Below are 25,229 nucleotides of genomic sequence, written 5' to 3'. Positions count from 1 at the left end.
TTTGCAAGCTGCAGGTTCGTAGTTCCCGTTGTTTTTGGTGTCTGTCCCCAGAGGCTAAGGTTGTTTCAGTAGGTTGTGTAGGCTTCCTGGTGGGGGGGACTAGTGCCTGTGTTCTGGTGGTTGAGGCTCGATCTTGTCTTTCTGGTGGGCAGGTCCACGTCTGGTGGTGTGTTTTGGGGTGCCTGTGGCCTTATTATGTTTTTAGGCAGCCTCTCTGTTAATGGGTGGGGTTGTGTTCCTGCCTTGCTAGTTGCTTGGCATAGGGTGACCAGCACTGTAGCTTTCTGGTCAGTGACTGAAGCTGGGTGCTGGTGTTGAGATGGAGATCTCTGGGAGATTTTCGCTGCTTGATATTATGTGGAGCTGGGAGGTCTCTTGTGGACCCGTGTCCTGAAGTTGGCTCTCCCACTTCAGAGGCACAGCACTGACTCCTGGCTGCAGTACCAAGAGCCTTTCATCTACCCGGCTCAGAATAAAAGGGAGAAAATGTAGAAAGAAAGAATTAGTAGAAGAAAGAAAGAGAGATAGAAAGAATAGAAGAAGGAAAGAAAGGAAGGAAGGAAGAAAGAAAGAAAGAAAAGAGGGAGGGAGGGAGGAAGGATGCAAAGAAAGAAAGAAAGGAGGGAGGGATGAAGGAAAGAAAGAGAGAAAGAAGGAATGGAGGGGCGGAGGGAGGGAGGGAGGAAGGGAAGGTAGGAAAAAAAGAAAGAGCAGGTAAAGTAAAATAGAATAAAGTATGAAATATAGTAGCGTTATTAAAATTAAAAAATAATTATTGAAAAGAAACCTGACACATAGAACCCTGGGACATATGGTGGAAGCAAAGCTATACAGAGAGAATCTTACACAGAAGAATACACAGACACATTCACAAAAAGAGAGCAGGGGGAAAAATAAAAAATCTTGCTCTCCAAGTCCACCTCCTCAATTTGGGATAATTCGTTGTAAAAAGAGGAAAAGGGCGAGAAGTCTGAAATCTTGCTCTCTAAGTCCACCTCCTTAATTTGGGATAGTTCATTGTAAAAAGAGGAAAAGGGGGGAAAGTCTTAAATCTTGTTCTCAAAGTCCACTTCCTCAATTTGGGATGATTCGCTGTCCATTCATGCACTCCACAGACGCAGGGCACATCAAGTGGACCGTGGAGCTTTAATCCGCTGCCTCCGAGGCTGCACAGAGAGATTTATTTCCCTGTCTCTTCTCTGCTCTCACAGCTCCCGGGTCTCAGCCTTGGACCTCGCCCCGCCTCTGCGCGTAGGTCGCCGGAGGGCGTCCGTTCTTCGCTCGGACAGGACGGGTTTAAAGGAGCCGCTGATTCGGGGGCTCTGGCTCCCTCAGGCAGAGGGGAGGGAGGGGCGCGCAGTGTGGGCCGGGCCTGCAGCGGCAGAGGCCGGCGTGATGTTGCAGCAGCCCCTGGCGCTCCGTGCGCTTTCCCGGGAAAGCCGTCCCCGGGTCCCGGGACCCCGGCAGTGGAGGGGTGCACAGGCCCCCCGGAAGGCGGGGCGGACAGTGACCCGCGCTCACACCCAGGCCCCGCGGCGGCGGCAGCAGCAGCCCCAGCGTCCCACGCCCGTCTCCGGGGTCCGCGCCTTTAGCCGCGGCTCGCGCCCGTCTCCGGCGCTTGCCCAAGCAGCCCTCTTAATGCCCTCTCCTCGCGCACCAGGAAACAAAAGGGAAGAAAAAGTCTCTTGCCTCTTCGGCAGCTCCAGACTTTTTCCCCGGACTCCCTCCGGGCTAGCCGTGGTGCACTAACCCCTTCAGGCTCTCTTCCTGCCGCCAGCCCCAGTCCTCTCCCTGTGCTCCGACTGAAAGCCGATACCCGAGCCTCAGCTCCCAGCCCCGCCCGCCCCGGCGGCGGAGCAGACAAGCCTCTCGGGCTGGTGTGTGCCTGAGGGCACCGATCCTCTGTGCCGGAATCTCTCCGCTTTGCCCTCCACACCCCTGTTGCTGTGCTGTCCTCCGCTACTCCGAAGCTTTCCCCCTCCGCCACCTGCAGTCTCCGCCCGCGAAGGGGCTTCTAGTGTGTGGAAACCTTTCCTCCTTCACGGCTCCCTCCCACTGGTGCAGGTCCCGTTCCTGTCCTTTTGTCTCTGTTTATTCTTTTTTCTTTTGTCCTACCCAGGTATGTGGGGAGTTTCTTGCCTTTTGGGGGGTCTGAGGTCTTCTGTCAGCGTTCAGTAGGTGTTCTGTAGGAGTTGTTCCACGTGTAGATGAATTTCTGATGTATCTTTGGGGAGAAAGGTGATCTCCGTGTCTTACTCTTCTGCCATCTTCCTCCTTGAAATATTTCTTCCTAGAGGAATCAATCATTTTATTTTTACCCTTTAACCTAAATGTCTGAATTTTTGGTCTTTATTTTTTTCTATTTCTTTTCTTCATAACTTTTTTCTATGGTCAAAAACATTTATGTTTCTCAGTTCTAAAACAAAAAATGGGGGCCTCCCTGGTGGCGCAAGTGGTTGAGAGTCCGCCTGCCGATGCAGGGGATACGGGTTCGTGCCCCGGTCTGGGAGGATCCCATATGCCGCGGAGCGGCTGGGCCCGTGAGCCATGGCCGCTGAGCCTGCGCGTCCGGAGCCTGCGCGTCCGGAGCCTGTGCTCCGCAACGGGGGAGGCCACAACAGTGAGAGGCCCGCATACCGCAAAAAAAAAAAAAAAAAAAAAAAAAAATGATGGATACATCAAAGATCAAAGATAGTTTCATATGTTTTCCTATGTGGAAGCCAATGAATTTTGAATAGATTTAAGTCTTTATTGTACTAAAAGTGAAATTCGTCTGCTAATCCCTTTCAAGCAATTTAAGGACTATAATTAGGCAATATAATTTATCCAACCTTTTACCAGTAATATAAACCATACTGAGTATTTAAAAGATGCACTGCCATATGCACTATGAAATGATAGCTATTTCAAAAAGTAAAATCTATTTAAGGTCGGATTCATTTATATTTAAAACAATTTAAAATAATTTTGAAATTTTCAGTTCACTGAAAGAGCCAATTTCGCTATTAACCTTTGACTTTTTGGCCTGTTGTTGGCTGTTTATTTTTTCCATTTAAAAGCAGATAATGTCTTTTCATGGAAACTGTATATTTTGGTGATAATTTTTATGTGAGAAAAGAAGAAGAATATGCCCATATATTACAAACTGTTTAGTTGGTGGATTGGACATTTTTGTCTATTTCCCATAAATTTCTAAGAGCAGAAACCATGTAAGAAAATAAATCTATTAAACTTGAAATTGATGCATAAGAGCAATTTATTTGAATGGAGTCTCTATAAATGTGTTTGTGTTCTACTCAGGACAGATGAATATTTGTCCTCAAATTGAATTTGATAGAAGTGAATTACTTTCATATTGGATTATACTCACTTGTCAGATTCCTAGAGTAGTCACGTAGTATTATTCTACCAGGTATAACTATGTGATTCTCTCTAGAGAAAGAGAAAAGGCTTTGAAAGCCCTTCAAAAAATGTCATTTGCAGACATTTTCCCCCATTGTGTGAGTATTACATGTCCTAACAATTGTCCTCAGGTTGATCACATAGTGGTCTCTATAAGCATGAATTAGAATATATTGCTAAACAGGTCCTAAAATGAAGTTTAGCAGCTCATACTAAGTTTTGTCCATCAAATCCCATAAGGCTTCATATACAATTTTCCTGACTTGTGGAGGAAATATAAATTATAACGTCCATTCTGTATGTATCACCTGAGGCAGTTTCAGGGTCCAGGAATGCAATGCCAGAGAGTCTGTCTCAGTATGTCTGCAGTGGGATTTGACAGTCCGCACTTTTGGCAGTCACTCCAGATTATTCTGGTACAGAGGACGCATTTATCACTTGGAGAAGGATTACTTTAGGTTAGTTCAATCCAAATGACTGTAAACTGAAATAGACTCACAGGCATAGGAAGCAAACTTATGGTTACCAAAGGTGAAACGGAGAGGGAGGGATAAATCAGGAGTTTGGGATTAAGAGATACACACTACTACATGTAAAATAGATAAACAACAAGGACCTACTGTATAGCACAGGGAACTATGTTCAATATATTGTAAAAACTTGTAATGAAAAGAATCTGAATAAAGAATACAGACATACATATGTGTAACTGATTCACTTTATACCTGAAACTAATACAACATTGTAAATCAATAACAGACAAACAAACAAAACTAAACACAAAGATGTATTCAAGTCAAAGAAGCTTTGTTACATCTTCCTCAATGCATGGAGAAGTGTGTAAAATCTGCATGTCTACTACTCTTTGCTACTCTTTACACATTATTGCATTTAATCCATACACTAGTCAGAATAGGAAAATAGTGTTTGGAAGCTCCCCCAGTCCACCCCTCCCGGGGTCTCATAGTTATTGGTAAGTTGAGGAGCAAGCATTGAACCCTAATCTACTCTATTTCATGATACAATGACGAGGCAAACCAATCACAGTCATGTTCAAAGGAATCTCTCAGCAGATGAAAATCTGGACATATGTACAAGGTAAAATAGGGGAATCTTATTCCATTTGTAAAATGTAGCTGTTTGTGGATTAAATTACATAATGCTTTTACAGTACTTATTACATCTTTAAATAATCATTATTTATTGTTAGCTATCGTTATCATTTTTATACCTTGTTTTCCTTTATTCCGATTTCCTGTAAATTTCAAAGTACCTGTAAGATGCAGATGATTGCTCTCATTTTGTAGAAGAAAAAACTGTACTCATTATTATACTATAGTAATGTACCCAATTACTTAGGTGAATGCATGACAAACATAAGTCTTGAATTTATGTCTTCGGAATCCCACAGACAAATTCTAATGTTGAACTGTCTGACTTAGAGTCTCAGTTAGATCTAACCACATTCAAACATCAAACAGAAAAGATGGAAGAAAATTTTTAGTCTTTATGATTTGACCCAGTTCTAAAGGTGTAAAATACTCAACTAAAAAGTGATAGGAATACAATAATGTTAATTCAGGAAAAATATTTTATAAAATTCATTCCTATTTTAATATTTGATTATTCATGCTTGTGAAAAATAATTTTTTTCAGAGTTGAAGCAAGTATGTAGAATTATAAGTCAAAAATTTATTTAAAACATTTATTTTATATGAAATACCCTTTAATTGCTATTTACTAATATGAGAAATGATATATTTGATTAATTAATTTCCTTAAAGTTAAAAACTAAAATGTTTTATCAATTCACGTTTTCAATGCTTCCAGGATTTCAGGTGTCACTGTAAGTTCATTTTTAAATACATGAATGGAGGTTGTATGGTATCTTACATTATATTTTTGATTTGAATGCTACCAGCTTGTGAGAATCTTTGTGTTCCAAAAGACTTTCAGCTTGTGGCTAAAAATGTTAGTAACTGTACTCATTGTTTATTATTTTTATTTTTGTAGGGTTCCACTGGATTTCCTGGGTTTCCAGGTGCCAATGGAGAGAAAGGTGCCCGGGTATGATATACAAGTATATTGTTCTGGACTATCTAATATAAATGTTCTTACATGAGTACCTATCTCTCAGCACCAGACTCACAATTTATTGTGATATACTGTGTATTGAAACTGTTTGAACTGTGTTTGGCAGGGTGTAGCTGGCAAACCAGGCCCTCGGGGTCAACGTGGTCCAACGGTAAGTACCTTGATTTTAAAATAATGATTTTCATTTTTCATCTAACTCTCCTATTTTCTTCAGAAATAAAAACTGATCCCGTGCCTTTAGATCTGCTTGGAACTAGATCAATTTCATCTTTGCTCTTATGTACAGGGTCCTCGAGGTTCAAGAGGTGCGAGAGGTCCCACTGGGAAACCTGGTCCAAAGGTATCCTCAGCACTTGTTCCATTTGGGCTTTCCTGTAAGTTCCTCTTCCAGAGGATGGATGTTAACAGAAGGAATCTAAACTGATTTTTTCCGGTTTTTGTGTTGTTGTTGCCAGGGCACTTCAGGCGGTGATGGTCCTCCTGGCCCTCCTGGTGAAAGAGTAAGTACAATACAGTCATGTCATATCATATAAAGTAAATATTAGTATGTTGCAAATGTTTAAATTTCTGGGAAAAGTTACAATTACATGTTTCTTCAAATACATCTACACAGTCATCCACAAAATTTAGTCAGAGTTTAAAAAATTCCTATTCTTTAATTTACTTTCCTAAAAAAAGCTTAATCAATTATGTGCTATTAATTTTGTTATAGAAATGAGAGAAATTATATGTCTAATTGGCCTAGGATATCAACTTTTTTTAAAAAAATAATTGTTTTCTTTTAAATACACATGTAACACCTATGCCTTCTCCTCCACTCCTCTTGATTTCCATACTGATACTCACTTTGCTCCTGGAGCTGGCAGCAGCTTTATGCTGGTAAAATGCAAGCTACCAGTAGCCATTAAGTCACAATCAATATGCATTCAAATCAAGATAAAACATCTATTCCAGTAAATAGGAAAACTATTTAGTAATTTGATTTTCAATTGGTATAAAATAAAGCTAAATACACATAAGTAAGCATGCCCTTTATTTTTGTTGTTGTTGTTTTTTGGCAAAATATAGCATTTTTTGTAGCCAGATTTTTTAAAAGCTATCATTTTGAAAGAATTTTAAATATTCTGTATTACTGACAAATTAGATCATGACTTAATATTCTATAATTTTAATACTATACATTTTTATATTATTGAAATTTATAATAGATGTTTCACAAAAAGTAACACAGAAATACCCTCTGATGTATAACTTAAAACTGAGAATAAGTAATTTTTTAAAAAATAAACTTTCTACTTGTGACAGAAAAGTCACTAGATTGGACTCAAGAATAAACATTTAATTCCAGTTTTTTCAAATCTTTGGTTCAAATTTAATTAACTTAACTTTCTATTAAATGTTTCTCACTCTTGATGAGCTATTCCAAAATTAAGTTCATCCTGTACATTTTGACTTCATAAATAAAACAATACATTTGAAATATTTTATGTCAAAAACATATTTTATGTCTTTAATAAGAATATACAAGCTAAATTAATTAAAATGGCTAAATCATTAAATGGATTAGAACCATTTAACAAATTGTAGCATAACTAAGAGTTTTGTCTGTAAAGCACAAACTATTCTCTTTTACATATTTTGTTTATACATTCCAAAATTTCATGATCAACTATAAATCTTTATGATTTTATTTTGGGACACAACAGTGTAACCCAAGAACATGATCACTTGTAATTGTAAAGACACTTTCAGATTAAGAAAAGTATTTTCTGAGGATCAAAGTAAGGTTCATTTCAAAATAAATGTTTTAAGTAAGCTTGAAACCATTTTCAAGAAACTTTTATACATGTTTTAAGTATACAGAATATATTTCTTGTGTTCTGTGTAGTTGATCAGACATTTTCTATCTAATATATCCTCATTTTCTTTAAAGACTTTTAAGTATCATGAACTATTTGTTATGTCTTAGGCACACAGTTGAAGAACAATGAAAGTAATATCACAAAAATGTTTTCTTCAAACTATATGACTTGAGAGGTTTACGGAGAGAATTTTGTAGTACCATTGGATTAGAAATGAAAAATAACATTTTGCTCATTTCAATGATCTTCTTTAAAAATATATTTATGTGTGTGTGTGTATATATATATATATATATATATATATAGTATTATATGTAAAAATAATATATATTATATATATAAACACCCACTAGGATATTCTACAAGGTAATATGATCCCTCATACTCATGATTTGCAGAGCATGGATGCCTGCTATTAAAGACTTTGTTAATACAGCTTTTACTTGGGTCTAAGATGATTAGATTTAGCAAAAACAAAACAAAACAAAATAAAAACAAAACAACTAAGACACCCAAATAAACTGAATTTTAAGTAAACAATGAATAATTTGTGGCATAATATGTTCCTTGCAATATTTGGGACATTAAAATTATTCATTATTTATCTAAAATTTAAATTTCATTAAACATTTGGTATTTTATCTGACAACACTAATTGGGTTCCAACATTATCTTTACACACTGAGTACTTACGTAATTTCTACCTCACCTGGAAACTATTTTGATTAATACAAAGAGAATGTGTCAACGTGTTTTTGTGTAATTGTATGTAGAAAGACCCACTTTTTCTTCTTTATTTTCTCTGGAGAAGTGATTTGTGAAATTTTTCTTAAAGAAATTTAAATTCAAAATAAAATTTTATTTTGAAAAGGAGCAAAAAACTAAAAGTAAAGAAATGACAATTTATGAAATTAAGATAGTAGAGCTTACTATATAACCTAAAGGAATACTATATTTAAATTTTTTAATTTAAAATGGTTTTTGGTTTATAATTTTCTTGCTATTATGATAGATATTTAAGAATGATAGTTTTATATTTTAATTGCTATTATGATAGGTATTTAAGAATGATAGTTTTATATTTTAATGAGAGTACCAAAATTTCTAAGTTCCAAATATTTTCCCAGTGTTTTTGGTAATTACATGAGATATCTTTTATTTTAATGACATATCTAACTTTGAAGTTTCTTTTTGAGTTTAAGATAAGATGTTGGTAACAGCAATAATTTGTTCTGATTTCTGAACTAGCATTGGCTTGAGAATGGTAATGAAATTTCCTGTGGGAAGGCTAAATTGATAAATTGAAGAGAGTATATTATATTAAAGATCAACTTTAGTAAACTTTATTTTTTATTTAAGTATAAATAAATCCTAACCTAATTTTATTACTTAAGAAATTTTATTTATATTATGTTCCATTTTATATATATTCCTTTTAGGAATATAATTATCATTCTGGTCATATAAAGGATTATCTTTCACCATCCTTTTGCTGCAACCAGTGTAGTCCTTGTAATAGGGTCTAATTTATGCCTTTTAAAGATATGTAAATCTAACTGTTGAATAATAGTTAATTAAGCATCAAATCAAAAGCAATATTATAAATGTATATTTGGATTTAATGTTAATGAGAATAACTATATAATAATGTTCTTTTCATCTTATCTACAAAAGAAGTTTATACATGAGTAAAATGAGATAGTGACATCCTCAGAAATAAATACGTTTTAAATATAGAGATTAGTTAAAAGTATCCTCTATGGTCTTTTTGAGATAGTCACTTATTTTTTTCTTTTAATTTTGTATGACTGTAGAGTCAGAACATTTATAGAATCAATTCTAAAAATAATTTTTCTTTTTGGGGGCTATGGACTTGAAATATCCTCCATTTATGGATGTTTGTAGCCAGTGTTGAAAGTAGATTATCTACAGGGTTCCTGATACATCCATGTTCTATTCACTTTTAATATGAATTCTAAATATTTACAGTGTTCTTCAGCTAAGACCATTGATGTGATGTGCAGTTTTGAGTAGTGAATCGTGTGGAAGATCATCCATTTTGCTTTTAAATTACCGTAGACTATCTTGTTGTAATGCAATAGTTCTGCCACTATGGTAAAGAAGCTGTATTTTATATTGTTCTTTATCTGTAGAAATAAACTGCAACGTGCAAAGATATGCCTTATAAGGTATATTCTTAAATTTCCCCACTGCTTTTTCTCTTCAGGGTCCTCAAGGACCTCAAGGTCCAGTTGGATTCCCTGGACCAAAAGGCCCTCCTGTAAGTGTCATGGTTTTTCTTTCTCTTTCTTCATTTGACAGTGTTGTCAAATTTTGAAAGTCATACCTTTTATATTAAATAATATCTGGATACAAATATGGATAAAAATTCCTATAAAAACAAAATTGTGCTTAATAATGCCAGAGTATGTATTTCCAGCTTGTGAAGTTTATCAAATGTTTCTGAATCTAATTTAAATATATCTTATTAAATATTCCTTCAAAGTATATCAAAACTAAAACATGAATATTATTCTCAACTACTCTTCTACTGCAATGAATATTATTGACAGCATTAAAAATCATTACTGAATCTTAAATATTTTGTGTATCAATTTCTTTTTTAGCTTCCATTATCCAATGTATCCTTCTTCAAAATGTCACTTCCTAAACATCCTCCAACATTCTGACATTATTTATATCACATTAAGATCTATTTATTTGTATTTACTATTTTTGCCTCTATAATGTATTTTTCTTAGAAAATGTAATGATAACCCTTCATGAATCATTTCCTTTTTATAAAATTTGTTTAGAACCAGAGTCTGTAGAATATCTTCATCAAATATTTTCACAAAGTTAATTGAAATCTTTTACTTTCACACAAATATTCATGGGAATATAAGACATGCTCAGTGCTCAGATGCTTTTTATCCTCTCTCTCTCTCTTTTTTTTGGCAACCTATTCAGTTTATTTATGATTTAGAATCAACTTACTGTCTTAGTCCATACCAGCTGCTATAACAACAACAAAAAAAACCCACAGATTGTGTAGTGTATAAACAGTAGAATCTATTTGTTAGAGTTCTGAAGGCTGGAAGTCCAAGATCATCATCCCAGCATAGTGAGGTGAAGACCCTCTTTCGGGTAGCAGACTTTTCATTGTCTACTCTCTGGAACCTCTTTTATAACTCACTAGTTCCATTCATGAAGGTTCCATGAAGGTGACATAAGCACTGCCTAAAAGTCCCATCTACTAATAGCATCACCTTCGAGGGTTAGGATTTCAACATCTGAATTTCAAGGGGACACAGATTTTCAAACCATAGCACCCACCTGTCTAAGGAAATTGTTATCACAGTGTGGTCCCTGGGCCAGAAGATCAGCAGCACTTGCAATTTGTTAGAAATGCAACGTCTTGTCTCCACCTCACTCACCTAATCAGAACTCTATGAGAGGGGCCCAGTCTGTGTCTTAACGAACTCTCTACATAGTTCTGATGCATGCTAATGCTTGTGAACCACTGTTCTAGTCCAGAGTAGACAATGCTATTCAAACTTTAATGTGCATATAAATCATGTTGGTATTTTGTTAAAAATGTAGATTTTAATTCAGTAGGTCTGGGATGGGTCTTGAGACTTGACGTTACTGGCAAATGTCTAGATGATGCCAATTCCAGTGGTCAATGGGCCGTACTTCGAATAACAAAGTTCAAAGAAGTTTTGGCTGAGAATAAGACCAACATAGTTTGAATATTATCTACGCTGTAGGAAACTAAGTATAGTTAAAATTTGCAGTCAGTGATTTGAGAACCAAATGTTTTCTCAATGTAATAATACCAATAACTAATTCCTACTGGCAGTTTTACTCACATCCTGGTTATTTTCACTTAGCAGCACATTGATATAGATTTTTGGCTGAATATTTTAAACTGATATTTGAACTGAATCCTTTTTTTAAATTTTTATTAGAGAATAGTTGATTTACAATGTTGTGTTAGTTTCAGGTGTACAGCAAAGTGAATCAGTTATACATATACATATATCCAATCTTTTTTAGATTATTTTCCCATATAGACCATTACAGAGTATTGAGTAGAGTTCCCTGTGCTATATAGTAAGTGCTTATTAGTTATCTATTTTATGTATAGTAGTGTGTATATGTCAATGCCACTCTTCCATTTTAATTCTCCTCCCTCCTTCTCCCCTGGTAACCATAAGTTTGTTTTCTACATCTGTTGAACTGAATCTTTTTGGCAAAACAACATGGACCTTGTGAGAGGAAGTTATGTGAGGATTTTTATATATGCCAATATTTCAAAAATTGTACTTCCCAATGTTCTCATTTCTAATAATTATATATAATATAAATAATTATAGTTAGTCAAATATAGTCCAGTAACAATCTTGCATAAATGAACGATTCAGAAAATTATAAATTAAGATGTTAGAAATTTAAATAAATGTTACAAATGATTATATTTTTAAACATGTTGAAAATCATTTATAAGTAAATAAATATATTCTCCAATTTTTTAAATTAATTAATTAATTATTTTTTTTCTACATTGGGTCTTCGTTGCTGTGTGCAGGCTTTCTCTAGTTGTGGCCAGCAGGGGCTACTTTTCATTGTGGTGCATGGGCTTCTCACTGCGGTGGCTTCTCTTGTTGCAGAGCATGGGCTCTAGGTGTGAGGGTTTCAATAGTTGTGGCTCATGGGCACTAGAGTGTAGGCTCAGTAGTTGTGGCGCATGGGCTTAGTTGCTCCACGGCATGTAGGATCTTCCCGGACCAGGATGGAACCCGTGTCCCCTGCATTGGCAGGCGGATTCTTAACCACTGTGCCACCAGGGAACTCTTGTTCTCCAATATTTTTATATTGAGTTAGAAAAACCCCCTCTTTCTCTGATTACTTTCAAATGTGATTTTAGCCACATATTTGAAAAATGAATTATTTATTGTGTGAAATACTGACTTAAATGCTGAAACTCCCTTACTTTTTAAAATAATTTTAGACACTGTGTTTAAAATATTATTTTTATCACTAACAGTCTTGCTCTATTACAGCAAACATATCAAGAAAACTTGTTATCTATATTATTGTGTTATGAAAGGATTAATACAAATAGCTAGTATTAAACAAAGGATAATATAGATACTGTCTGCATATAATATTGTTTACTCACTATTTCAGTTTTGTTCCAAATGTAATATTAAGTCATGAAAAGTTGCACATACAGAGGAGTGAAAATACTGTTGCAAAAATGATTTTGCACATAAGATTCTTTCATAAGTATTTTGAAGTCATGTGCATAGATCATTGTTTAGCAACATAAAATCCAGTGATATGTGTAACTTCAACATTATCATACCATTTGTATTTGTACAAATTGTTAAGAAGTTTCCCTCATGTAATATAATTTTATTGTCAAGAAAGCCATTTTTTCCTCAAACTTTTTCAGTCCATTCTGTCACGTATCTTTCAACAAGTTTTGAGCCATTGATCATGCATGCATTTTGTCTCTAAGGAGTATTAGAAGTATAATAAATGCCTACGCTTGAGAAACATGTAGTCTGCTTGGAAAGACATGACACTGTTAAGGAACATTGCTTTCACTGCTAAACAAAATGAGTTTTATACTCTATTTCTCTGACAAATTAAACATTAGTGAATGAAATAAGAGTACCTATTATTTCTCTGCTATGTAGTTTTATGACATATAGGAAAGAACTGTCTTCATTTCTTTGATATTTAGAAGGAGGGATTCAGGTAAAGGGATAGAACCAAGTTCCTCTTCCTTCAAATTAATTGATTCATTTTCATTGTAATCAGGAAATATATATATATATATGTTAGATATGTACATGAAAAATAAATGAAAAAATATATATATTCACGCAGACACATGTGGAGTATGGATTAAGCACTTAGAATGTTCATGTTTAGAGTCTGTTAATCTCATGCCAGTGTCAGCATATAGTTATTCTAATTAAAAAAATTAATTTAGGTGATTAGGATTTATAACATGCCTACTGTAAGATACATTCTATTTAGAGAAAAGTCAAAACTCAGTGCCAGTGTGAAGTGAAAAACATCTTAACATTTATTTATAAGTGTCATTTCACAGATTGCTTTGCTGTATATGTACCCTCCCCCCATTTAGATGAATTTGTTGTCACTACTCTTCACCAACAATATTAAAGGGGCAGTTTACTTTGATCAAAAAAATTATTATATTTAAATTAATGCCATGAAATTATTTGGTAATTAATATGCTTATTTTATTGGATAGTAGTGTGAGGCCATTATAATTACTTAAGATTGGGCTTCCCTGGTGGCGCAGTGGTTGAGAGTCCGCCTGCCGATGCAGGGGACACGGGTTCGTGCCCCAGTCCAGGAAGATCCCACATGCCATGGCGCGGCTGGGCCCCTGAGCCATGGCCGCTGAGCCTGCGCGTCCAGAGCCTGTGCTCGCCAGCAGGAGAGGCCACAACAGTGAGAGGCCTGCGTACCACAAAAAAAAAAAAAAAAAAAAAAAAAAAAATACTTAGGATCAATCACTTAATATTAGGAATAAATACTTAAGAAAAATGATGATGGTATGAATTCTTTATATAGTCTACTTACACTGCTCCCATAGGATATCTAGGAAAGCCATTAAACATCATGTTGCATTCATCCCATGTGACATTTTTTAGACGTAAGATCACTGTTTTAAAGAGTTATAATATTTTGCAATAAAAGTGTAATCTGTACTTTTCACACCAGCAAACATAAGAAGATATTTAACTTTTATATTTACGGATTTGCTAAAAAACATGTAACTGGCTTATACTGATTGCAAAACTCATCATTTGAGATGCACTTTAGCGCGGTGGAAAAAAAAACACCTGACTCATGTTTATTACCCTTTAACTGTCGCCCTCTATAATTTTAGTTAAAACTTTTACTACTGCCCTCAATTAATGGCATGTTTATTCCCATATGTATCAAAATAGTGATAGAGTACAGGATTTGTTTTTATTTACTATTTTGAAATACTGAACCTAGATGAGGTCCACTAGCAATCAACTACTTATTTATGTCTCACCTCTAAACTGAGATCCATACATCTAATGCCTAATACAGAAGTATGTAATATATGTTTTTGAAAGAAGAGATGGGTAGATGATATCCAAGAACATTTTGGGGACTTGGTTAAAAACATTCCAGCTTTGGTCCTTTGGGTGGATGGGAATAGAATCATTGAGATCATCCTGGAAAATATGAACAAATCACTGAGGAAGCTATGATCTTGTGAAATATCATAACAGGCTTTAATTAGAGCTGGTAATTTAACCAGCGTGTCAATAAAGATGCAATCAGGAAGCAGAGCTGGTACTAGTCACTGTCGGCAAGGCTTTCCACTGAAATGTTATAACCAAGCTAGAAAAAGTCTTATTCCAGTGGGAAAAAAGCTATCTGTGAAAATGATCTTATTTTGAAATACTTTTTACAAAGAATCGACATTTGAAAATAGCTTTATGTAAATAATGTATTTTTAAATAAATAAGTAGGTTTATTCAAATAATTAACATACTGTGAGAGGTATACCTGTTATCATTAAAAATGTTATTACAGTGATCATTTCTCTTCGTTTATCCAGACATTCTCACCTAAAAATATCTCTGCCTATACTTATTATACATGTTTTGAAAATTGAACTTGGTGCTTAATAGTTTCTGAGTAGGATGAATAATCCATAATGCAGTCTAAAGAAGCAATCTATTTCTACTAAGTACCTAAAACATAAGAACCTCACAGAGTTGTTTACTTTAAGTACTTAGTTAATGGCTTCATTTATTTTTTCAGTCATGACAAAGACAGCATCTTTTACTCAAAGTGATAACATAGTAGATGTGCTCTCCAGTGTTTAATAAACATTATGCTTCCAAGAGGGTATTTAAGAAAAGCTGCTGGGAAAAATTTGTCCTGATGACTTCTAAAATTGAGCCTTGCACCTTGTTTCCTTTACTTGAAGCAACTGGGAAGTAAAATGCCATTGTTTATAAGTTTGTATTTCTTTCACATTCTTGTCAGTTAGAAGCTCAGGCCACCACTAGAGGACACTATCTATCTCTGGTATCCAACTCTCAGTGCACAAGAAATTGTATTAGGAACACATCACCAAAAAGAGGGAAAAATATTCATTTGTCAAGTACTGAGGAACTAACATTTTTACAAAAATAAAAATACAAACCAATATGAATATGCTTTTTGAGAAGAAAGATGCTAATGAAATTTAAATGTAAAATATTCAGATTACAGTTGTACAATTTTCTCCTGGTCTCACTTATAGCTATAGATATGCTAAAAAGATATATACAGGGGCTTCCCTGGTGGCGCAGTGGTTGGGAATCCGCCTGCCGATGCAGGGGACGCGGGTTCGTGCCCCGGTCCAGGAAGATCCCACATGCCATGGAGCGGCTGGACCAGTGAGCCGTGGCCACTGAACCTGTGCGTCCGGAGCCTGTGCTCCGCAACTGAGGGGCCACAACAGTGAGGGGCCCGCGTACCACACACACAAAAAAAGATATATACACATTCTACCGTATATGAAGTCAATAGAACACCAAAATAAGATATCTAATGAAGATATAAGAAAATTGCCTAACATGTATTTAGATTGTAAATAATTCAAGAAATATTTATGACATTTGATGTTTAATATTTGTGATTTCAGGGACCACCTGGAAAGGATGGCCTGCCAGGACACCCTGGGCAACGTGGAGAGACTGTAAGTGACCCCAGTCTTCTGATTCAAATTTTCTGTCTCAAGCACTTCATCATTTCACAGAAAGATACTTTATTATTAACAAGTCAATTACCAGGTTAAGGACAATGGTGAAATTAATTCTATTTAATCTTTTAAAAATATATTTGAAATACATAAATAGACCTATGTTTATATCTAAACATTTAAATAAATATACTTGAGGACATGGATGTTACTTGATTTTCCTTATTTTCAATAACAGCACTTTAGGGATAAGCTGATGGAAAAGACCTCACTGTCTTTTGGATACCTCTACAAGGTTGTCAGCCTTAACCCTTTCACATAAGTGTTTGTTACAGATATATTCCACCATACCCTTTCACCTTTCCACTCTCTAAAGGAGATACATTACAATAAACTGTGCAGATAATATATTATTCTATCCAGAATTAAGGGATGAAATATTTCCCGCTGTTGGAACTGTAAGGCTGTAATTGGTGTAGAACTATGTCAAATGCATTCTCTCCTCTCAAGTAAGAAATGGAAATGGAAAAAAATGTAACTTAAATTATAGGGAATATAACGTTAAATACATTCTCTGAACAAGTTATGTGTATAACAGAGGTGGACAGCAGGGAAACTGGCAGCTCAACTATGGTTTAAGAATCCTGGCGGTTTTGTTTATTTATTCTGCCACTGTTAACAAAATTTTGTATCTGACTGTTGCAGTGGGGTGGTAGTCTAATAAGAAATCACCATGGATTAGCATGTTTCCTTGGAATCAATTCTTGGTTCCTAACATTGATTAATTTTATCCACATTTCTTAAGGAAACCACAACACAGACTACCTTTGACTGTGTGGCTCAAAATTATCTTAGGATATTCTGCCAGCATGAATGCATATTTGGGGTTCAATAGAAATACTGGATAACAGATTTGAAAACATGATGATTTTCTACATAGGATAAACAATCTGGCAGCAGCAGCCAATTCCTGTTTTGCTCACCAAGTGACAATTCTTAGTGTAATGACTTCTTAGTTTTAGTCAGATTGTAAACTTCAAAGTCTTGGATTACAAAAGCAAAATCAAGAATGATTTTAGTGAGACCAAAGAGTAAAATTGTTTGGATTTCCTCTTGGGAAAGACATCTCCATGATGAACAAGAAATAAACTCTCTAAAGGATAATCCACATTCAAATTTGCAAATGCATTCTCATTCAAATATTACAGTCAATCATTTTTAACTAAATCATGGTATAGCTTCTTGGGAATACCTCTCAAATATTTCCAAAATGTCTTTTGAGGAAGGGATTCCTAGAGAATTATCATTATAAAATCTCTTTTGACTTTAATTTAATCAAGAGCTTCTGCTTCTATCCAAAATAACCATATTATATATAACCTTTAAAGTTAAAATGGAAAGCTAGCATATTAACTAATGTTTCTAAGATGGATATTCTCATCTAGTAGTTTCTTGTAAACAACAACTAGAATTATGTCTGGAAAATTGTATTCCTGATTTCAAATCCACTTTAAGGACAATAGTGAGTCACCCTATCACCAGGAGTCTTTCTTTCTCACCTTGTTCTGTGTTGACTGTGATTTAAAAGATTGTCTTGTCCAAGAGTCAGAATCTAGGGCAACTATATTTTGATATATATGTTTCCTTTTTTTAAAGAAGAAAGTATTTTATTATATTTGAGATTTGTCCCCATTCAGAAATCCTTGAATTGAAGGTTCATTCTGACATCTTACAATTTAAAGCTTTTTTAAGACCACTAGGAATAATTAGAGATAGTCTTTATTAAACTGAAACAACCCACGTTTGTCTCAGAAACACAGTGCTAGGTCATGCTTTGACTGTAGATGTGATCAGAATAGGAGTTCCATTTTTATTACTCATGTATCAAATTAACTTCTGTTTTTTGGGATTTTGAAAAACATAATTTAACTTATTATCCTAAAATTAAATGGCAAGGAAAGTCTTATTACATGACAGTATTAGAATAATCACACTCCATTCTGATCTATAAACGTTTTCTTGTACATAGTTCATTTGTAAGATCCTCAGTGTCAGATTTATAAGATACTTGCAAAACTCTGAATGTTTTGAATGAGCAGGCGTATGGTCAATGCTGTTTTCCAGCTCCTTCCAAATCTGTTTTTCACTCAGAGGTACTAGCATTCTCTTAGAACATATGAGTACAAGTCTGGTTGGCAAATTTTTCACAGATTTTCCTCAGTTAAGCATTTATTTTTAATCAGTTAATTTTCATAATTAATTATTATTGTGATCAATTTCATCTGCTATTCTTGCTCTCACAGTTACTAAGGAAAAAACTTTATAAGACTAATTTTTTAAAGTCCTGATTGCACTTACATTTTTACGTCAAACTCTGTGATTAGAAATTGGGCAAAAGGTGATCCAGACAGAGGGAACAGATTATGCAAACATGTGGTGCACGGCTGTTTAGGGAAAGTTGAGATTGTGTAGACTTGGTAATGGATATTTCATGACATATGCTTAGCAATGAGCTGAATAGATTTGCTTTTGTGGCATGATAACAAGTGGACAGGTGAGTGAACCTGACTTGAAAACCTGTAGCGGTCAAGGAAAGTGACGAGTATAGTTCAAATAAGACAGGTCTACTCGGCAAGAGAGAAGAAGCTGGATTTTAGATTTTCTGAGATGACATGGTAGGATTAAATGACTGAGCTTGAGGACCTGAGGAAAGTCTGGGATCTGAAGTCACTTTGTTAATAAAGGGAGAGAACAGAGGTGGAAAATCAAAGGAGAGGATTCATTTAGTGAGAACAATTTTGAGAATGTTAAGCTGATGAAAAAGCATAAGAAGGCATTGATAATAGTTGTGATCATGGAAGTTATTGAGATCATCTAAGGAGTAGCTAGGATGTGGGACTAAATGCTGTAAGCAAATAATAAGAGTAGCAGCACTAAGAGCTGTTATCTCTCAGTGAAAAAGAAAAAAAAATTATGTATATATATATGCTTACATATGTGGGTACAAATTTCCACACCATTAAGTTCCTGAAAAGTTAAAATTAAGCAGTCAAGCTAAGTAAATGCTATAATATATTTCCCTTGAATTGATTCACTTTGCTGTTTTTATTGATAACTCAAGTGGAAACCTGATGGTCTTAAGAAATAGTGTATTTTTAAATAGATCTTTATTGGAGTATAATTGCTTCACAATACTGTGTTAGTTTCTGTTGTACACCAAAGTAAATCAGCCATATGCATACATATGTCCCCATATCCCCTCCCTGTTAAGCCTCCCTCCCACCCTCCCTATCCCACCCCTCTATGTCATCGCAAAGCACCGAGTTGATCTCCCTGTGCTATGCTGCTGCTTCCCACATGTCGATGCTACTCTCACTTCGCCCCAGCTTCCCCCTCTCATCACTCCGTGTCCTCAAGTCCAAAAAAAAAAAAAAAAGAATTAATGTACTTTAAAAATAGGAGAAATTTGTTTTCTTTCCCCATGGTATCAATTAAAATAATTACAGATTCTTTTCCTGCTTTTAAGTTTTGTTTTTATAAATAATGTAATCACAATTATCTGGAAGTTCATGATACAAGTGTGGGGCTAGTTTCTGCTCTTTGCTTTCTAACTTTCTTATTTCCAATCTGATGTTATAATGAATAAAACTTTTGCAAATACTATTTGCTTTAATTCAGTTCTTTGGTAGGTTTGTCAGTATTTTGAATCTTTATCCAACTGTTAATTGTCAGTTAACTCACATGAGAAGGAAATTTGCTAATCATAATAACAGTCATGCAGAATGAATAATCCAGGAGTCTAGAGAAATATAGATACCAGAATATATGCCCAAAGGCCTTGTTTAGTGAGTACATGTGCTCACATCTACTGGATTTTATTCTAATGACTGCATTATATGCAAGGTACATTTGTAAGTATATTCTTTTGGGTTTTAAGAAAGAACACTGATAAAATGTTGAAATAATGACAAAACATGCAAAGCTGTCTTTTTATAAATTTATTTTTAGATCTTGTTTATTTTATGAGATTGTTGGAATGCATGAAAGAGAAATACATTAATATCACAGACTGTAGATTTATCTCTGTATAAAGAACCAGTGGACTGTTTCAAAGAATGTCTAAATCCTCATTTATTTCATCCATAAACATTTCTCGATTAAAATTTCTATGTTGTCTGACACAGTGAAAGAGGGCTAAGAACACATTTTTGCCCCAGCTTCAGCCCATTTTCTTGTTTTCTTTTTTAAGCTTATTGAAAGTAATCATAGGACTACAGTATACAATAGTGAAGATGTTAAATTTTCAATATAAAAAGAACTGGAATGTAATAATTCATAGGCATTTAAAAATAAGTATTTTTAGGGCCTCCCTGGTGGCGCAAGTGGTTGAGAGTCCGCCTGCCGATGCAGGGGATACGGGTTCGTGCCCCGGTCTGGGAGGATCCCATATGCCGCGGAGCGGCTGGGCCCGTGAGCCATGGCCGCTGAGCCTGCGCGTCCGGAGCCTGTGCTCCGCAACGGGGGAGGCCACAACAGTGAGAGGCCCGCATACCGCAAAAAAAAAAAAAAAAAAAAAAAAAAAAAAAAAAAAGTATTTTTAGCCAAAAAATGACTTTCTTTTAATGTGAATTATTCAACTGTCTCAGAGAATTTTAATTTATGCTTTGTGTCCTGGATAAATTTTATAGATTTTTTTTTACCTTAGGGGTTTCAAGGCAAGACCGGCCCTCCTGGTCCAGGGGGTGTTGTTGGACCACAGGTACGTTTCATTTACTTTATTTTCCTAACAAGATTTATTTTCTTGTTTATATTTTCACCTTTTCTAAGTTGTGTAAAATTTGCTCATTTTATTGTGAAAAGTTTTTAATTGAAATTTATGTATTTTTATATTTTGGATGGCATTTAAATATATAATTTGCCTGCACCAAATGAACTTCAGCAAACCATCAGTTAGCTAAAGCGATTTTTCAATTGCCTGAATGAATAAAAGAAAATAATAAAATAAATGACATTAAGTCAGAAAGTTCACAATGAACGTGACACGAAAGCCTGATCATGGCATCATCTGCTAAAAATACCACATAATTTTTAAATAGATTGGCCATCATCTTTTTCGGGGATTTCAAATCATAAAATGACTTTAGTTTTCTGAGTATAAATTAGATTTAGAGGTATAATATATTAGAAATATAAAGCTTCTAACACAATTCTTCTAAAATGTTAATGTTTGCATTATATTACATGTTTCTTAAAAGTTTTGTCTTCATAACAATGATTTCCATCATTGATAAAATATTAGTGTGTAACCTTTGAGTATATAGAAATAATGGCAAAGACAAGTAGCTTTTTCAAGGGAGGTGGCAGAAAGAATCTCAAAAACTGATGCAGTATCCTGAATTATAGTATTAACTACTTATAGAAAACAATTCACAGGGATAGAAAACAATGTTTTTATTCTGGCGTAGCCTATTGAATGAACAAGACACATCTAGCTTACTCAGCTGGAATTTTACCCCTGCTAATAACAAATTATAGTAAAAGAGCAGTTGATTGAGTGTTTTAATTATTTAATTGCTTTAAGTAGTCTTTTCTCAGCCTACAATTAGTTCTTAATACTTGGTAACTCAATCACACACCACACACACAGAGAAATGAAAACTGTGTCTTCTTTCCAGGAATATGTGTGATAGAAGCAAAAATGAAGAATCCTTGGATTGGTTGATTGATCCCTTTTATTTCAGACACTTTTGAGCCAAGGGAATTTCTGTTTGCTACTTTATAAAGAAGAAAACAATGTGCATGATGTTCTTTTTGCAGATTTCTTTGTGTGTGCTGAGCCTTCCTTTTAACTGCTTATCAGTTTTAATTTTTAAAAAACCCTGTAAATAATTGTTTTCTTATTTATTCCAAACAACTTCACAACAATTTTCTGTGGAAAAAAATCTAACTGAAAGAATGATTCCTATTATGTTATTTATCTATGAACAGAAATAGAATTAGGGTCCCAACTAGAATGTAAACCTCTTGGGGCTTAACTGAACATTTCAGGTCCTCAACGATTTTGAAAATTCATCTCTGCCTAATGCAGACATCTGGTTTCTGAGCCCCGTGTTCTTTCCTGTCTCCCTACTTTAAGGCATAAAAATAACAGGTGTGTTATTGAATATGCATTTTCATTGGATTAATCTTCTTTATTGGTCCTTTTAAGAAAGAAAATTCTATAGCTTATTTCAAATGTAACCTTATTTTCATGTTAGGACAAAGGAAGTGATTTAATAGGAGCAATATTGATTGCAATACTTGATAATCCTTTTTTTATGTGGTCATGTGAATCACCGCTCATTTTTGTCTCAGTGGTGATAGCCATTAAATTAGGATCAGTTCTACATTCCTTACTATTGAAATTCTGATCAGATGTTTAAGGAAACATTCCTTTGGGGAGAAATGTTTATGCATTAATGATAAGTTGGGGACCTTCAGCAATCCATAATTAAAGGAATTTAAACCTAGAAATGTACACTCAAATTCAGGACAGATGTGTTTTTTATCCAAGACCAAAAGTAAGAATCTGTTGCATTTTTATAAAAATAACAGAGAATGATATTCCATAAGCAACTTCAGTAACACATTCCACTGTTTAACAATCTCAGCATCTGGAAACTTTCCCTTTATATATCTTTAACTTAAATCCTTCATTTAGCTTTTTTCTAAATGGAGATAGAGAGCAACTGGTCACAATTCTCTGTTTACACTTGAAATAGCACCACAAACCAGCACCACTCAGGGGACACATAAGTGACCTGACATTTTTCACTTTGGCATTTGCAGCAGTTTAAGGCAGTGGGCTATTTGTTATAGTCTTTGGCCGAAAGGAACTGGCAACCCAAACTCATGATCTTCAGGGTCACCCTGCCACGTTGTCTAGACTTTGTCAAATGAACATAGATTAACAATTGGAAGGTCTCCAATCATGGAAATTCCAAGGAGGACCACTTTGGTTGTTTGGGTTCCCTGGGACCTGAGCTTATTATCAAGCAGTGATTCATTGAGTAGCAGTACCAGTGCCTCTTTTACTCCAAAGCTCATTTGACACCTAATATAAAAAGAGGGGAGGGGGCTTCCCTGGTGGCGCAGTGGTTGAGAGTCCACCTGCCGATGCAGGGGAGATGGGTTCGTGCCCAGGTCCGGGAAGATCCCACGTGCCGCGGAGCGGCTGGGCCCATGAGCCATGGCCGCTGAGCCTGCACGTCTGGAGCCTGTGCTCCGCAATGGGAGAGGCCACAACAGTGAGAGACCCGCGTACTGCAAAAAAAAAAAAAAGAGGGGAGAGTATGAAATTATAGTGAAAAAAACAGTTTTTAACAATACTTGACCTCACTCAAACAATCTGGTATTAAATAAAGAATACAGCTCTTTGAATGTATCTATATATTTCCCTTATACACTCAGATTTTAATAAAGATTACACATAATCTTTCAGACTTCTACCAGGTAGTTCACTTTCAGTGCTTTATATGCAGTTTTGTAGGACATCATGAAAATAATTGAAAATGATAAAACTTTGTGAAAGGGAGTGATATTTGTTTTGGGTTTGTGTTATCTTTGCCAAAAATAAAAGAGCAATCTAATGAAGTTTGTTTATCCAATTTAGGGACCAACTGGTGAGACTGGTCCCATAGGTGAACGTGGACATCCTGGTCCTCCTGGCCCTCCTGGGGAGCAAGGTCTTCCTGGTGCTGCAGGAAAAGAAGGTGCAAAGGTATACCATGCTCAAGGAATTTTCTTGGCTGAAAATATCCATTTACTTTTTACTGTAGCTTCTCATTACTTGTCCACAGATTCTCTAAATGCTGGTGTAGTATTTAAAGGAATGTCAGAAAGATATGTCAGTAAAATATTCAGTTTATTGTATCTCAAGGCATGACAGGACAATATATAAGAACAGTTAGTTCTATTGACCATAAAACCATCCATTTATATACACTCAACTGTGAATAGTAGTTCATTTTAATGTATATGACATTCCACACAATACTTTCATCATTAAACGGTATTCAGGCTTTACTCACAGTAGTTTAGAGGTAATTACAATTTTGTTTCTGGAAACATGTAGAGTTTACTCTCTATGATGGATGTATATTATATTCTTTAGGGTGACCCAGGTCCTCAAGGTGTCTCAGGGAAAGATGGACCAGCAGGACTACGTGGTTTCCCAGGTGAAAGAGGACTTTCTGGAGCTCAGGTATAATTAACATATTAATAAAATATGTGAATAAAATTGCTTATTAGAAGCATTTTTTTAGGTCTCCACTAAATAAAGATTCATGAGTAATTAAAGGGAAATATGTAAGCATATGCATTGGTTGTCATAATACGTATAGCCATATACATTAGTGCCTGGAAACACTTCCTAATATCCTCATTTTATCAATCATACATCACCTCCTATTTATATTCAATTCACATCAATTCATTTTCTTTCCTTTTCACTTTTCCCAGGGTGCACCTGGACTGAAAGGAGGAGAAGGTCCCCAGGGCCCACCAGGTCCAGTTGTAAGTATGATTATAATAAATAGTTATGCTATCCATGATTGCAAATCACAGCTCTTCTTTCATTACTCTCATGCTGTGATCCCACAGTGTGTGGAAGAGAAAATAAACACATGTCAATCAAATCAGTCAATGCCTGGTTTCTACCAGCTGCATGCTCTAATGAGTGCAGAAACAAAAGAGTTTAGATGATTGAAAATATTTATTTTACCACTGCTGTCAGGAGGTAAAAGGAGCTATCTTGCTTCTTACAATACCTGAGGAAATAAATCATAACTTATCTGATTCTGAGTACTTGATGAGACTTGAATTTTATCAATGCTCATTAAAAAAATTCCATAAGTGTGAAAGGCATATATCCATTTTGTATATTATCTAGATTGTTTTATTTAGTCAATGTAACCTTATGAAATAATCGGTGAATGAGTAAATATCAGATTTTTATTTTCTTGAGATACATATAACCCCCCAGAAAGCATTAGAATACAGCCTTCATTGTTTTCCATTAATTTACCTTCATTCTTAGCTGTACTGTGTGGAGT

The 25,229-nt window shown here is 35.2% G+C and overlaps 1 protein-coding gene across 1 annotated transcript in view; it reads left to right on the top strand.

Moving 5' to 3' along the window:
* The window catches only part of COL11A1 (collagen type XI alpha 1 chain), a 208,320-nt gene that overhangs the window by 118,559 nt on the left and 64,532 nt on the right, over positions 1 to 25,229 (top strand). The window contains exons 32-41 of the mRNA XM_060090201.1: positions 5,416 to 5,469; positions 5,603 to 5,647; positions 5,783 to 5,836; positions 5,952 to 5,996; positions 9,586 to 9,639; positions 16,081 to 16,134; positions 20,843 to 20,896; positions 23,789 to 23,896; positions 24,290 to 24,379; positions 24,637 to 24,690. Coding sequence (XP_059946184.1) covers positions 5,416 to 5,469; positions 5,603 to 5,647; positions 5,783 to 5,836; positions 5,952 to 5,996; positions 9,586 to 9,639; positions 16,081 to 16,134; positions 20,843 to 20,896; positions 23,789 to 23,896; positions 24,290 to 24,379; positions 24,637 to 24,690 — 612 coding nt within the window. The remainder of the gene's footprint in view (positions 1 to 5,415; positions 5,470 to 5,602; positions 5,648 to 5,782; positions 5,837 to 5,951; positions 5,997 to 9,585; positions 9,640 to 16,080; positions 16,135 to 20,842; positions 20,897 to 23,788; positions 23,897 to 24,289; positions 24,380 to 24,636; positions 24,691 to 25,229) is intronic.

The sequence above is a fragment of the Mesoplodon densirostris genome, chromosome 2 (assembly GCF_025265405.1).
Source record: "Mesoplodon densirostris isolate mMesDen1 chromosome 2, mMesDen1 primary haplotype, whole genome shotgun sequence".
Classification (NCBI taxonomy): domain Eukaryota; kingdom Metazoa; phylum Chordata; class Mammalia; order Artiodactyla; family Ziphiidae; genus Mesoplodon; species Mesoplodon densirostris.
The sequence above is the reverse complement of the archived record's forward strand: the minus strand, read 5'-3'. Positions and strand labels throughout refer to the sequence as shown.